Raw genomic sequence first — 14,049 nt, forward strand, 5'->3', positions numbered from 1 at the left:
CAATAAGAATTGTGTAGAGCAGTGTGAGTTATTTAACAGTTTAAAATTTATTTAGCATCTTTTCAGTGGGACAAATTACACATACAGTAGTTTAGAATGTGAGGTCAAAGAGGTTTTTGAATTCTAATAAGAGATCTGAACTTTCTATAATTGGTGACCTATAGAAACGAAATTCGCATGATATTAACCAAATGAAATATAAAAATGATTTAAAATACCAATGAGATGATTAAAGGTGCAAAAAGTTTACTCTGAGGCAGAGCTTCGTATCAGAAATTTAAACCACTCTTTAGTACTTAAAGCAGAAAGTTAGAAAGGCTTTTTAATATTTTTATTTTGAGTTTTACTAGGGTTTGAATTCAGGCCTTGTGCTTGGACTTGCTACCACTTCAGCCACTTCCCCAACCCTTCTTGCTTTTTTTCAGGTAGGATCTTGCTGAGGCTGGCCCCATGACTATGATCTTCCTGTTTATGCTTCCTGCAGAGTAGGAATGCTAGTTCATGTTACCATGCCGAACTTATTGACCGAGATAGTCTTGATAACTGGAACCAAATCCTCTTGATCTCTTCTTCCTGAGTAGTTGAGATGATAGTTTTGAGCCACTGCTTCTTGTCTAGGAAAATGTTTAACATGGAACTGGTTATTTTTGAAATTATTGCATGAATATCCAGTGGACTGAGTTGAGGGAAGTACCATCTATGCAATAAAGAGGCCTGGAAGTTCTCTTCTTATGTTACTGCCAAAATTCTGTTTCTACATAGCTGGTTACCAACACTGGAATTATCCAGGTGGCTCTCTCAACTGTCTGTAAATCCTCAGGTCACAGCACCTTGCCTACTTGCTGAAACAGAAATGGAAATAGCTTTCATCTTTCTTCTGTCTTCTACATTTCTTAGAAATTCATCTGGTTGGCTTCAAGGGAGTCTATGAAAGTGTAATTTTTAGGCCTTTTAACCTTTCTAAAGTGTCACAGGGTAAAGGAACATAGAGAATTAAAAGAAAATTAGTCTTGTTAGGTTGATGTACATTGATGACCACCTTAAAAGGTGGAAAATTCAGTCTTTTTGCAGTCTTTGAAAGAAAAGTACAGAAGACTGACAAACATATGTGTAAGATGGATATGATAGGGAAAGACTTGATAACATTGCTACCCAGTACAAACCAAAATGAAGAATGAGGTGAATGAATCTTTGATGATTTCAATAAATGTTGATTTATCAACTAGACATGCAACAGCTTTATACTCACTGAAATAAAGGGTGCACAATGATAATGATTCCTGTACTATAAAGATTTGTGTGATTTCTTCATGTTTCTAGGAATCTTTTGTAACTAGTCTTTAACCTTCTAATCCTTTTTATATCATTACTTTGATTATGACCATCCATATTGCTCTATTTGTCTTTTCCTTCCTTTCCTTTCCCCTTTCCCTTCTTTCTTTTCTTTTTGTGGTGGTATAGGAGTTTGAACTCAGGGGCTTATGTAGGTACTCTTCCACTTGAGCCTTTGTCCTTACATTACCTTAATTTTCATAAAAGTACCAAGTATCAACCATTTGTAGCGAAGAGAACTTACTCAGGGAGAAGGGATAGAAGAGCACTGAGTAATTTATCTTTCCAAATTAGGATGTAACCTTGATGTTGAAATTATGTCCAAGAACCAAGAGAACCTGATGATAGAACACACTTTTTTAAGGGCAAGTACAATAATAGCAGGTGAAGAATTAGCTCATTTTTCTACATTTTACACAACTCCATGTTTAAAATGGGGAAAGCAAAGGGCTTGCTATGGTCTGAATGTTCCCCCAAACTTCAAATGTTAAGGAACTATATTATCATTGCATTAGTATTAGGAGGTGGGACTTATCAGACTTGATTAGTCCATTTCTGAGAGGCCTAAATGAGACTGCCCTTCCATGGAATTATAGAATGCACCATTTATGAGGAATATCTACCTTACTCAGATTTGGACTTCCCATTGTCTTGAGCTGTGAACAATGAATCTTTGTTCTTTAGAAACTACCTACTAGTGAAATAGGGAATATTTTGTGTTTGCAGCTCAGACAGACTATGGACAGAGCTAGTAAAAAGGTAGCAATCCGTTCTTGCTATATTGAACTGTAAATGTGTGTCTTCCCACTAATAAGCATAAATTCATAGCCTTTGTTTTTGTATTTGTCCCCTTTATACACCAACTGAGACCTTTATTTCTTCTTGTGGTCACAGAGAAAAATGCCTAATAGAGAAAATACTGATTATTTGTTCTTGATTTTTTTTTTTAGGTTGTTGCAAGACATGAAGATTTACTGGCACAAGCAACTGGGATTGAGTCTTTGGAAGGTATGTTTTTGTGAATTATCATATATCAAATGGCACTAGACCTGGGATTGGCAAACTTTTTATTTTGAGAGTTATATAGTAAATACGTTTAGATTTTTGGGTCCTAAGTTTGTGATGCAGCTACTAAGCTCTAACATAGTGGTTTGAAAATAGCCAGCAAGATAATATGGAAATGAATATGGTGACTATGTTCTACCATAAACAACTTAAGTAAACTTTAGTTGACTTACCCTTGAGCTAATTATCTGGGTTCAAATCCTTGTTTTATTATTTATCAGATATATGACTTTGGGTAAACTAGTTATTCCTTCTATGCCTTAAGTTTTCCTATCTATGAAACAGGAGTATTAATATGTACCCAAACTACATTAGTCTGAGGATTTAAATGAGTTAGCAAAATCTATACAGCAATGCACCCACAGAGTACTCCAATAAGTGTTAGTCAGTTGTAATGAAAACTACCAACAGCACCAGAGTAGGTGGTAGTAGTTTTAAATGCTTTGCTGATTTTTCTATTTTTCTTTGAAGCTCTTACCAATATAATTGTGGTTGAATAATAATGCATTGGATTTTTTTTTTTTTTTTTTTTTTGCAGTCCTGGGCCTTGGACTCAGGGCCTGAGCACTATCCCTGGCTTCTTTGTGCTCAAGGCTAGCACTCTGCCACTTGAGCCACAGTGCCACTTCTGGCCATTTTCTGTATATGTGGTGCTGGGGAGTTGAACCCAGGACTTCATGTATTCGAGGCAAGCACTCTTACCACTGGGCCATATCCTCGGCCCAGTATATTGGATTTTTATTTGTATGAATCCTTTCCTTTTGTTTGATCAATTTTTTAATGAATTTTTCATTCTCTCTTTATTAAACTACTCATAAATATGAAATGTTACTTTTGTGTTGCACATTATTACTCATGCTGTGATTGCTATTACTAAATCACACATAATAATTACACATTAAGAGAAGGCTAAATGATATTGCCCTATGTTGTTCAAATTCTTAAGGAAGGGATAATATTGTTTTTGTGTTGGCAATATTCTTTAGTGGTCTCCTGCAATTTCTCATGTACTCAAAGGTACTAACATCTTAGAATGTACACTGTTTTTTAGACATCTGCTGAATAACTTAGTATTTTTGGTATAATAGACTGTGTTCTTGGGGAAATTAAGAGGCTCTCAGTACTGATTCATCTAGTATTAGAAATGTACTTTTGGGCTGGGGATATAGCCTAGTGGCAAGAGTGCCTGCCTCGGATACACGAGGCCCTAGGTTCGATTCCCCAGCACCACATATACAGAAAACGGCCAGAAGCGGCGCTGTGGCTCAAGTGGCAGAGTGCTAGCCTTGAGCGGGAAGAAGCCAGGGACAGTGCTCAGGCCCTGAGTCCAAGCCCCAGGACTGGCCAAAAAAAAAAAAAAAAAAAAAAAAAAAAAAAAAAAAAAAAAGAAATGTACTTTTTATGAATTTCTGGTAACAAATAATATTTTAGTAGTAGTTTTTCAAGAAAATGAATTTTCCATTTGTGAAAACATATTGAAGTATGGTAATACTTTGGTTCTAAGTTTTTTTTTTTTTTGGCCAGTCCTGGGCCTTGGACTCAGGGCCTGAGCACTGTCCCTGGCTTCTTTTTGCTCAAGGCTAGCACTCTGCCACTTGAGCCACAGTGCCGCTTCTGGCCGTTTTCTGCATATGTGGTGCTGGGGAATCGAACCTAGGGCCTCGTGTATCCGAGGCAGGCACTCTTGCCACTAGGCTATATCCCCAGCCCCTGGTTCTAAGTTTTATATGTATAGATGAACCATTACAATAGAAGGATTTTCACTATGGTTTTCTTATATGCCTTTCAGTCCTATAATATGCCTATTTTCCCATAATTTTTTCTGGATTTGCTGGTATTTGAACTGAAGGCTTTGCAGTTGTAGGTAGGCGATCTACCTCTTGAGCCATGCCTCCAACCCTTTTTCCTTATTTTTTTTTTTTTGAGACTTGCTTTTTGCCTTGGACTGCTTGTACTATAATCCTCCTATTTACACTTCCTACCGTAGCTGGGATATGTGCATCACCATGCCCAGCTTAACTGTTGAGATGAGATTAAGGAAATTTTCACCTCGGCTGGCCTGGCTTCTCCCAGTGTCTTCGTTCTCAGTAGCTAGGATTACGTGTGTGTTATCAGAGCTTGATTTTTTCATAATACCTTTCAGGAATTACAACATTTAATACACGAAGGACTGAGTGTAGCTTATTGCACTTGCATATTATGTGTGATGTCCTGGGTTTGGTTCCTGGCACTGGCAATTGTGTGTGTGTTTTTATATCTGCTTGTCTATCTATATATTGTTTGAGTTAAAATGACTAAACATTGGATGAATGTACAAAATACCAAACGTTGGCTTTTTTGAATTGCTAGGTAATCTAATCATGTTTTCTAGATTGTCTATCAAAAACCTAAATATAAATTGGTTAGTATTCATTTTAGCATATAATTCTTTTAGCAGTAGTGGGATTTAAACTTAGGGCCTGGGCTTGCCAGGCCCTAAGGTAGGCTCTCCACCACTTTAGCCTTGCCCTAGCCTAGTGTAGTATATTTCTAAGTACTATGTGCTGAAAAGTACTGTGTGTATTTAGAAAATTTGAATCTTCATTGAAACTTCTACTTTATCTGCTTTTCTTTTTTTCAACACATATAAAAAATTTGCCATGTAAGTGTAAGTTTTGCAGGAAAGGAAACCCACCACATGGTTCAGGCAGAGAAGAGTTTATTGGGGGGGCAAACTGCCTTCCCACACAAGATGGAGGCATGAGGAGACAGGGGAAGGAAGAAGAGAAAAAGTGGGGAAAGCAAGAGAGAAAAAGAGTGGAGACTGTGTTGGACTGGATTATATAGGAAAAAGTGGGAGATGTGGCCAGGTAGATCAGATGTGACCTCAGAAAAGGGAAAAGTGACTGTCTCCAGGTGTGCCTGTTACCTAGGTAACTCAGGTACTAGGCGCAGACTTAAACAGGTGGGGGGCATCTGCATGGAGCCCTCCCGGGGGTGGACATTACATTCCAGCCTTTAAATAATTGTGAAAAAGGGCGCCGACTCTCTCTGGCTACTTCCAGCTGGCAAGGGGTATGGCTATTAGGGGTAAAAGACGGAAATGTGGCCTTCAATGAAGCCTGGAAGAAGTCTCATGAGGCAGAGGCTGTAATTTATTAGGAATTGACCACAGATACTTGTCAGAGTTATTTCTCTAAAACCATCTGCTTTTTCCTTTGGCTTGTGGAGTAGATCAAAGCCATAATGGCTAGCCTTTGAGAGAGAACCTACAAGGGTCTCTGAAACCCAGCCTGCATCGCACTGTTGTGGGCACAAGCCAAAAAGTTGGGCCATTGAGAATGATTTTCTAGCCTATGAGGCATTCTGACTTTATGGAATAGTCTGGTGAGGACTTAGGAGTCCATAAGGACATAGATGGGGGTCCACAAAGACATAAACAGGGTAGAAAATCAGTCTGAATGGCCCAACCTTTTGGCTTGTGCCCTCAACAGTGTGATGCAGGCTGGGTTCCAGAGACCCTCCTAGGTTCCCTCTCAAAGGCTAGCCATTATGGCTTTGACCTACTCCACAAGCCAAAGGAAAAAGAAGATGGTTTTAGAGAAATAACTCTGACAAGTATCTGTGATCAATTCCTAATAAGTTACAGCCTCTGCCTCATGAGACTTCTTCCAGGCTTCATTCAAGGGCTGGCATCTACCACCAAGGGACAGACAGTTGCTGCTTGCCTTCTTCCAGAGGAGCCACATTTCTGCCTTTTACCCCTCATGTCCACACCCATTGCCAGCTGGAAGTAGCCAGAGAGAGTCGGCGCCCTTTTTCATAATTATTAAAAGGCTGGAAGGTAAGGTCCACCCCCAGGAGGGCTCCATGCAGATGCCCCCACCCCCCACCCCATTTGTCCGCCCAGTACCCGAGTTACCTAGATAACTGGCATACCTGGAGGCAGTTACTTCCCCCTTCTCTGAGGTCACATCTGATCCACCTGGCCACATCTCCCACTTTTTTCTATATAATCCGGTCCAACACAGTCTCTACTCTTTTCTTTTTCTCTCTTGTTCTTTTCCCACTTTTTCTCTTCTTCCTTCCCCTGTCTCCTCATGCCTCCATCTTGTGTGAGAAGGCAGTTTGCCCTCCCCCCCCCCAATAAACTCTTCTCTGCCTGAACCATCTGGTGGGTTTCCTTTCCTGCGAACCTTACAGTAAGTTGCTAGGTTTCATTTATGAAGCCTGTTTTAGTAAGTGAGATCCCATTCATTCATTTGTTCACTAAGTGAATCAAATAGTAATCTAGTGATTGGTAGGTAGCTGGCATGTGTAAACAGTGGATAGTCTTTGTTCGTAGGAGCTTATGTTTCATATAAGAGGTAGATTTATTTTTAAAAGTATGAAGAGTAACTTCAGATATTTTTAAGTCCTACAAAGACAACCAGACAGGTGATGATATGGAGGAAGAAAAGTCTTCCACTATCTTTAGTGTCCAGAAAGGCCTTTTTGAGAAGTTCACTTTTGAAATCAGATTCGAATGATGAGAAAGTGCCATCATGTGAAGATCTGGGGAGAAAAGTGTTAAAAGCTTTGGGAAGGAAAGAATTAATTTGATACCTCTGGGGTGTAGAAAGAAGTCTAGAATAACAGTTCATGAAAGAGTTTAGTGAATGAGGAAGAGAATCACAAAGTTCTTGGAAAGAAATTTTTATTTAATGCTAAATGCCTGGGAAGACCACTAGAGTATTTTGAGATTCATAATTTAATGAGATTGGTTCTAGACAATGATGCTTTGGGATACAGTAGTTATATACAAAAAGAGAGAAGTTGATATGGATAAAATGGAAGCAGAGCTGATAGGGTTTATTGATGGAGTTCCAAGTACTAAAAGAAGAGTCACAACCAGTGATTCCTAGGATTTTAGCCTAAATAATTGGATAGATGATGGTATAAGTAATTCAGATGGACTATAGTTTTTATATTAGAGTGAACTAGAGGCCATGGAAAGATTTTCAGCAGAAGATTGGTATGATACAGTTTTATAATTTGAACTTTAAAAAATGAGTCAGGGTTTTTTTGTGTAATTTTGGTAAGACGTACATAAATATTACCATTTTAACTGTTTTAAAATGTACAATTCAATAGCATTAAGTGTATTTACAATGTTGTATAATCACTACCATTGTCTAGTTTCAAGACTTTTCATCACCCTAACTCAGAAACCTCTGTCTATTATCTGGTCACATCTGATTTTATGGATTGGAGGAAAGGCAGTTACCGGCTTTTATTACTGTTCAAGTTGAAGACATTTGGTTGCTTAGATTAGGATGGCAGCAGAAAAAAATTAAACTTGTAAGTTTTGTTTTAATTTGCTTTCTTTACACAGCATGAGTCCTTGTAAATTTATCAAGTTAATGTAACCTGATTTGTTTTCCTAGGTGTTCTTCAGATGATGCAGACAAGAATTGGGGCTTTACAAGGAGCTGTTGATAGGTACTGTTGTTCATTTTATAAATACATGGCATGAAAGTATTTCTTTCAGTATTTTGAAAATTATTTTATTTTCATTACTCTCTCTGTTTTCTCTTAGGATGAAAGTGAAAATTGTTGAGCCTTACAATAAAATAGTAGCCCGTACTGCACAACTAGCAAGACTTCAGGTAGGTTCTCACTTTTACTTATTTATACTTACTCATGTTTTTGTAAGTCAGCAAATTTCAAGAGAACAAGTACAGAAGAGAATGGGTATATAATGCAAGAGAAAAAAGGAAATAATAAAAAGCTTTTAGAAACCGTTTTACAAAGTGTAAATCGAGAGTATTAAAAAACATACTAGGGCTGGGAATATGGCCTAGTGGTAAAGTGCTCGCTTCATATACACGAAGCCCTGGGTTCAATTCCTCAGCACCACATATATAGAAAAGGCCAGAAGTGGCGCTGTGGCTCAAGTGGTAGAATGCTAGCCTTGAGCAAAAAGAAGCCAGGGATAATGCTCAGGCGCTGAGTTCAAGCCCCAGGACTGGCAAAAAAAAACCCCAACAACTCAAAAAATTTATTATTATTTTGATTTTGCTTTTGTAATGGAGTCTTGTTTCAACCTATAAATCAGGTAATTTTTTTCCCCTTTATTTGACAGTACTGGATTTTGAACTCAGGGTTGTGAGCTTCCTAGGCAGGCATCTTCTAGTCCTTCTCCGGCCCTATCTTGTCTGGTTTGTTTGTTTATTTTTTATGCTGATCCTGAGGCTTGAACTCAGAGCATGGGCACTGTCTTAAGCTTCTTTGGCTCAAGGCTAGTGTTCTACCACTTGAGCCATAGAGCCACTTCTGGCTTTTTCTGAGTAGTTTATTAGAGATAAAAGTCTCATGGACTTTTCTGCTCAAGCTGGCCTTGAGCTGTACAGGATTCACAGACCTAGCCTCGTGGGTAGCTAGGATTACAGGTATGAGTCACCAGTGCCTGTAGGGCCTTGCCTTTTCCCTTTGGCCTGCTTTTAGAACTGCATTCTTCCTATTTATACTCTCATGTAGCTGGGATGATAAGTGTTCCCTGTCCCTTCCACCTTTTTGTTGGTCAAGGTGAAGACCTTACAAACTTTTTGCCTGGACTTGCCTGGACATATATTTGCCTCCTAATTAGTTAGGATGCATGTTTGCAGTGTAAGTCACTGTGCTTAGCTAAGTAAATTCTTTCAGATAAAAAATATAGCAAGATTAAGGGTAATTTCCTTTAGTTTTGCCAGCTTTGTGTGCTACCGACTTAGCTCAGGAGGGTTCCTCTGTTGGATTATATGAAAAGGCAAGGCAACCATCTGAATCAGTTTTTATTGGAGCTTAATGTTGAAACAAAAGGGAGGCAGTATAGGGAGTAAGGTTTTTCTGGTTTTCTTCTGGTTCACAGTCAGTATTTGTCTACAAAAGTTTGATAATATCATGCTAGTTCTTGGCTCCTAGAACTGGAGTTTGCAGTTGGTGTGGTATGTGCACATGTGTTGGGTCTACCTGCACTCAGCCATCATCGTGTGGAAGAATGCTTATCACTGCCACCACAGGAGGCTACAGAAAAATCCAAAGTCTGAACGGACATCATGATAGTGGATTTCAGAATGGTAGTGTTGATTTCAGAACAGTAGCTGAAGTGGTGACAAATGGTCTTAGAAATGGAAGAAGCTACTCCTGCAATGATGGTATATTGGCCTGGTGTGGGAACCTCTGGAGCAGTAGTGGCAGTGACCAAATCCTGATCCCTGCCTAACTGCATTTGGGCAGTGGTGGCTGGTGACTAAGCTAGCCAGGAGCTGTGGTAGGCAGAATAATACCCACTCTCTCATGTTCTAGCCAACAGTTTCAGTCACCTACAAAACAGCCTCTGAACAGAAAAACAGAAAAAAAGCTGGAAAACATTCTTCAATATCTCTGTGGACAAGTTTTGTATGTATCAGTTTTTATGTGGACATAAATTTTCTTGAGTATGTATATCATTGAGAGTATATAACTCATAAGATTATGTGTAGCATTTTTTTTTCTTTTTTTGGCCAGTCCTGGGCCTTGGACTCAGGGCCTGAGCACTGTCCCTGGCTTCTTTTTGCTCAAGGCTAGCACTCTGCCACTTGAGCCACAGTGCCACTTCTGGCCGTTTTCTGTATATGTGGTGCTGGGGAATTGAACCCAGGCCTCATGTATATGAGGCAAGCACTCTTGCCACTAGGCCATCTCCTCAGCCCCTATGAGTAGCATTTTAAGGAATGCCAAACTGTTCCCAAGGGAGCTGCACTGTATTCCATTCCTATCAGTAATGCATAAAGGGCTTTAATTTCTTGGCAACACATTTTTTTCATTGATAGATGTATCCTACTATATATATCTAGTAGTATCTTATTGTCCTTTTAATTTGCATTTTTTTCTAAGTTCTAATGATACTAAATATGTTTTATCATGCCAGTTATCCACTTATACTTCTGGAATGATGTCTTCAAATTCATTGCTGATCTTAGAATTGGGTTGTCTTTCCTTTTGTGTTGTTAGCTTCTATTACTATAACAAACATGTGACAATCAGCTCATAAGAAGAAAAGCTACTTTTGCTCACAGTTCGGGGGTTTCTGCCCATGATTGAGCCCATTGCTTTGGTGGGTTTGTGATGGCACAGCACATTATGGTGGGAGTGTGTGGTGGAGGAAAAGTTTCACTTCATGGCTTGGCAGTAAAGAGCAAGAAAAGAGATCACTGGGCTCTGGTGGCTCACACCTATAATCCTAGTTACTCAGGAGGCTGAGATCTTAGGATAATGGTTCAGAACCAGCCTGGGCAGAAAAGTCTATGAGACTCATCTCCAATTAACTACCAGAAAACCGGAAGTGGTGCTCAAAGTGGTAGAGTGCTAGCCTTGAGCAAAGAGAGCTCAGGGACAGTACCCAGGCCAAGAGTTCAAGCCCCACAACTGACCCCCCCCAAAAAAGAGAAGAGATTGGATGTTTGGTCTTTTCTAGTAGTGGATATGAGATACTTTCAGTTATTTCAGGGACAGCCAGTTAAATGTACATTTTCTGGGCAGTGAGGAACTACAGATACCTGTCTTCTGGCCTTTTCTGTTTATGTGGTACTGAGGAATTGAACCCAGGGCTTCATGCATGCTAGGCAAGCACTCTACCACTAAGCCACATTTCCAGCCTAAGATACCTATTTTTTTTTTTTTCCCCCAGTCCTGGGCCTTGGGCTCAGGGCCTGAGCACTGTCCCTGGCTTTCTTTTGGTCAAGCTAGCACTCTGCCACTTGAGCCACAGCACCCCTTCTGGCCGTTTTATGTATATGCGGTGCTGGGGAATCGAACCTAGGGCTTCATGTATGGGAGGCAAGCTCTCTTGCCACTAGGCCATAACCCCAGCCCCTAAGATACCTATTTTTTTTGGCCAGTCCTGGGCCTTGGACTCAGGGCCTGAGCACTGTCCCTGGCTTCTTCCCGCTCAAGGCTAGCACTCTGCCACTTGAGCCACAGCGCCACTTCTGGCCGTTTTTCTGTATATGTGGTGCTGGGGAATCGAACCTAGGGCCTCGTGTATAAGATACCTATTTTAATGGCTACATAAATATGGAGCCTGTAACACAGCCTGACAATCATCTTTTCCTATACTTCAGTTTATATTTACTCTTTCTTCCTTATCTACTTCTTTGGACTTTTGTTTACTCCTGCTGTGGGTTAACTGTCATTCTTCTCACTTTCTCAATGTTCTGTTCACTCTGCCTTTTACCTCAAGGCTTCCACTTATTGCCAACTTCGTTTCAATTGTTTCTTACTTACCCAAGTAGCAGGTTTGGGTACTTCTTATACTAGGAAGTGGCATTAACAACAGGGGACAGACTTTGAGTGGCTTCTTATCAGCTAGCCTTGTTTCCTTGGTCTAATCAATTGTGGTTAGATTATATAATGATCCTGAGATTGAAATGTGGTGAATTTATACTGATGTGCTCAATCTGCTTTCCTGAAGATGTTTGTAGTCAGTGTAAGTGTTTGTAGGCAGTGTAAAAGTTCTTTACAGGTAGCTAGTGTTTTAGTTTTATCTTAAAAGATATATTAAAATATTAGTGAGCTAGAGATAATGTGCATGGATTAGAGTTCTTGCTTAGCATATAAAAGACCCTCAATTTGGTGCCCAGCACTGCGAAGCACAAAACAATTAAAAACTCCAGCCGTCCCCCCCATAATCCCATTATTAAATTTTAAGTACTGCTTTTTAAAGAGTATTTTAAAGATAATTTTCTTCTTTTTACTAAAATCGTAGTATTAATCTCTTGACATTCCATTCTTACTGAAGGAATGAACTAACATAAAAGGATAGTATTAGAAGTTAAGAAAAATGATAATATACTTACAAATTTGCCCTAATAAAACTAAATTTTCTTCCAATAAACTTTAAAATATTTTTATATTTGAAGATATAGGAATGTTTTCAATATAGTCTTTCATTGTTTTCTTTGAATAGTTATACAAAGGATTTCAATTTAACATGTCAGTTATGTGTACGCTGTATTTTACCAGTCATCCCTTCCATCATCCATCTTCATCTACCTCATTTTCCTCATTTTACAAGTCTCCTAGTTTAGTTTGCATGTATGTGGGCTTTTCATCAACACCATTCTATTCATTTGTATAGCTATTTACATTTTAACATTAGGGAAACCAATTTTAATGCTTAATCTTTTATTTGAGCTTCTAATTAATTTTAGTGTGTATGGTATAGGAAAGCAAGAAATAGCTATGAGGGATATTTTTGCCTTGGACATAAAGTTTCTAGGATTATATCTCCAATTAGAAAAAATGTACTTTTATATCTTAAAAAAATCCTTATTTTACTTTTACTTTCTTCCTATAAAGTCTTTTATTCACTCAAAGCAGAAGTCTCTGACTTCATTTATATACATGAATATATCACTTGAATTTAATTATCACCACTTGTCTTATTTTAGTAATAATGTTTGCTTATGAATTACCTCAATTTTTCAGAAAAAAAACATTTGAAGAACTTTTCATCCTTTATATAGAAAATTTAAATAAAATTTATTGATGAAAATTTGAGTTTTTAAAAATTCTCAGCTTTTAGGTTTTAAAAACTTTTAATGTTTAAAAATACATAGTAGCTTTTGTTTTTTTGGTTATGTGGTACTGGGGAATTGAACCCAGGGCTTCATGCATGCTAGACAAGCACTCTACCACCAAGCCACATTCCCAGTTCCCATAGTAGCTTTCTTGATAAAGCTATTCACATATTTTCATACATTTTCTTTTTATCTTTTTACTTACCATAGTAAGTGGTTCTATATGGAGCAGTTGAACCCTTCCAAATTTTGTTCCCCTACTTATGTTTTCCATAGGTGTGTACTACCATGTCCAGCTTTTATTGTTTGAGATGGGGATCTCTCAAGATTTTTGCCCATATTAGCCTTGAACTGTGAGCCTTATGTTCCTTGCCTCCCAAGTAGCTAGGATTATGGCAAGAACCATCATACTGGCTGAATCCTTCCTAAATTCTTGATTCACAGAGCATAAGATACCTTTTAGCTGCTAAGTTTTACGCTTGTTTTTTATACAGCTATAGATAATTGATAGGGCAAGTAAACTGATTTCAAGTGTATCTCCTAGCAATGTACAAGAATGCAAGGAATATTGTTCTTATAAACTTTTTCTTAGAAATCTTCTAGATAATCTATTTCAGACAGTAAAAATAATTGGAAAAATAATAATTTAAGGACTCATACTATGTGTTAGGACTAGCATTAAATGAGATCTGCAAAATAAAATATGGCTACATGGCTTATTAAAGACAATTTACATGAAAAAATGTGACAGCATATGTAAAAATATTAGCTGTTTTCACCAATCACATTTTTATTATGGTATTTTTGCTAATTATATATATTTTATATATAGTACAGCAAAGCAAATGGATATGTTATAATTCTAACTCTTACTCCCATGCAAGGGAATTACTTTATATTATTCAAATTTTTCCCTGTCCTCAACCAACAATTTCAGTGGAAGAATAATATACAGATATAAACTAGAAGGTTAAGTAAGCACTCTGTACATTTGATTTTTATTTGGAAGTATCAGCATGAACTTAAGATATTTTAACTTTATTTTAAAATAGTATAAGCCTTATATATGTATAATTTATATGTATATGTATAT

General features: G+C 38.1%; 1 protein-coding gene across 1 annotated transcript in view; it reads left to right on the top strand.

Moving 5' to 3' along the window:
• Cog5 (component of oligomeric golgi complex 5) overlaps positions 1 to 14,049 on the top strand; it is a 204,912-nt gene that overhangs the window by 5,140 nt on the left and 185,723 nt on the right. The window contains exons 3-5 of the mRNA XM_048339804.1: positions 2,283 to 2,340; positions 7,803 to 7,857; positions 7,955 to 8,024. Of these exons, the coding sequence (XP_048195761.1) occupies positions 2,283 to 2,340; positions 7,803 to 7,857; positions 7,955 to 8,024 (183 nt within the window). The remainder of the gene's footprint in view (positions 1 to 2,282; positions 2,341 to 7,802; positions 7,858 to 7,954; positions 8,025 to 14,049) is intronic.

This window comes from Perognathus longimembris, chromosome 2 (genome assembly GCF_023159225.1).
Source record: "Perognathus longimembris pacificus isolate PPM17 chromosome 2, ASM2315922v1, whole genome shotgun sequence".
In the NCBI taxonomy this organism is placed as follows: Eukaryota; Metazoa; Chordata; class Mammalia; order Rodentia; family Heteromyidae; genus Perognathus; species Perognathus longimembris.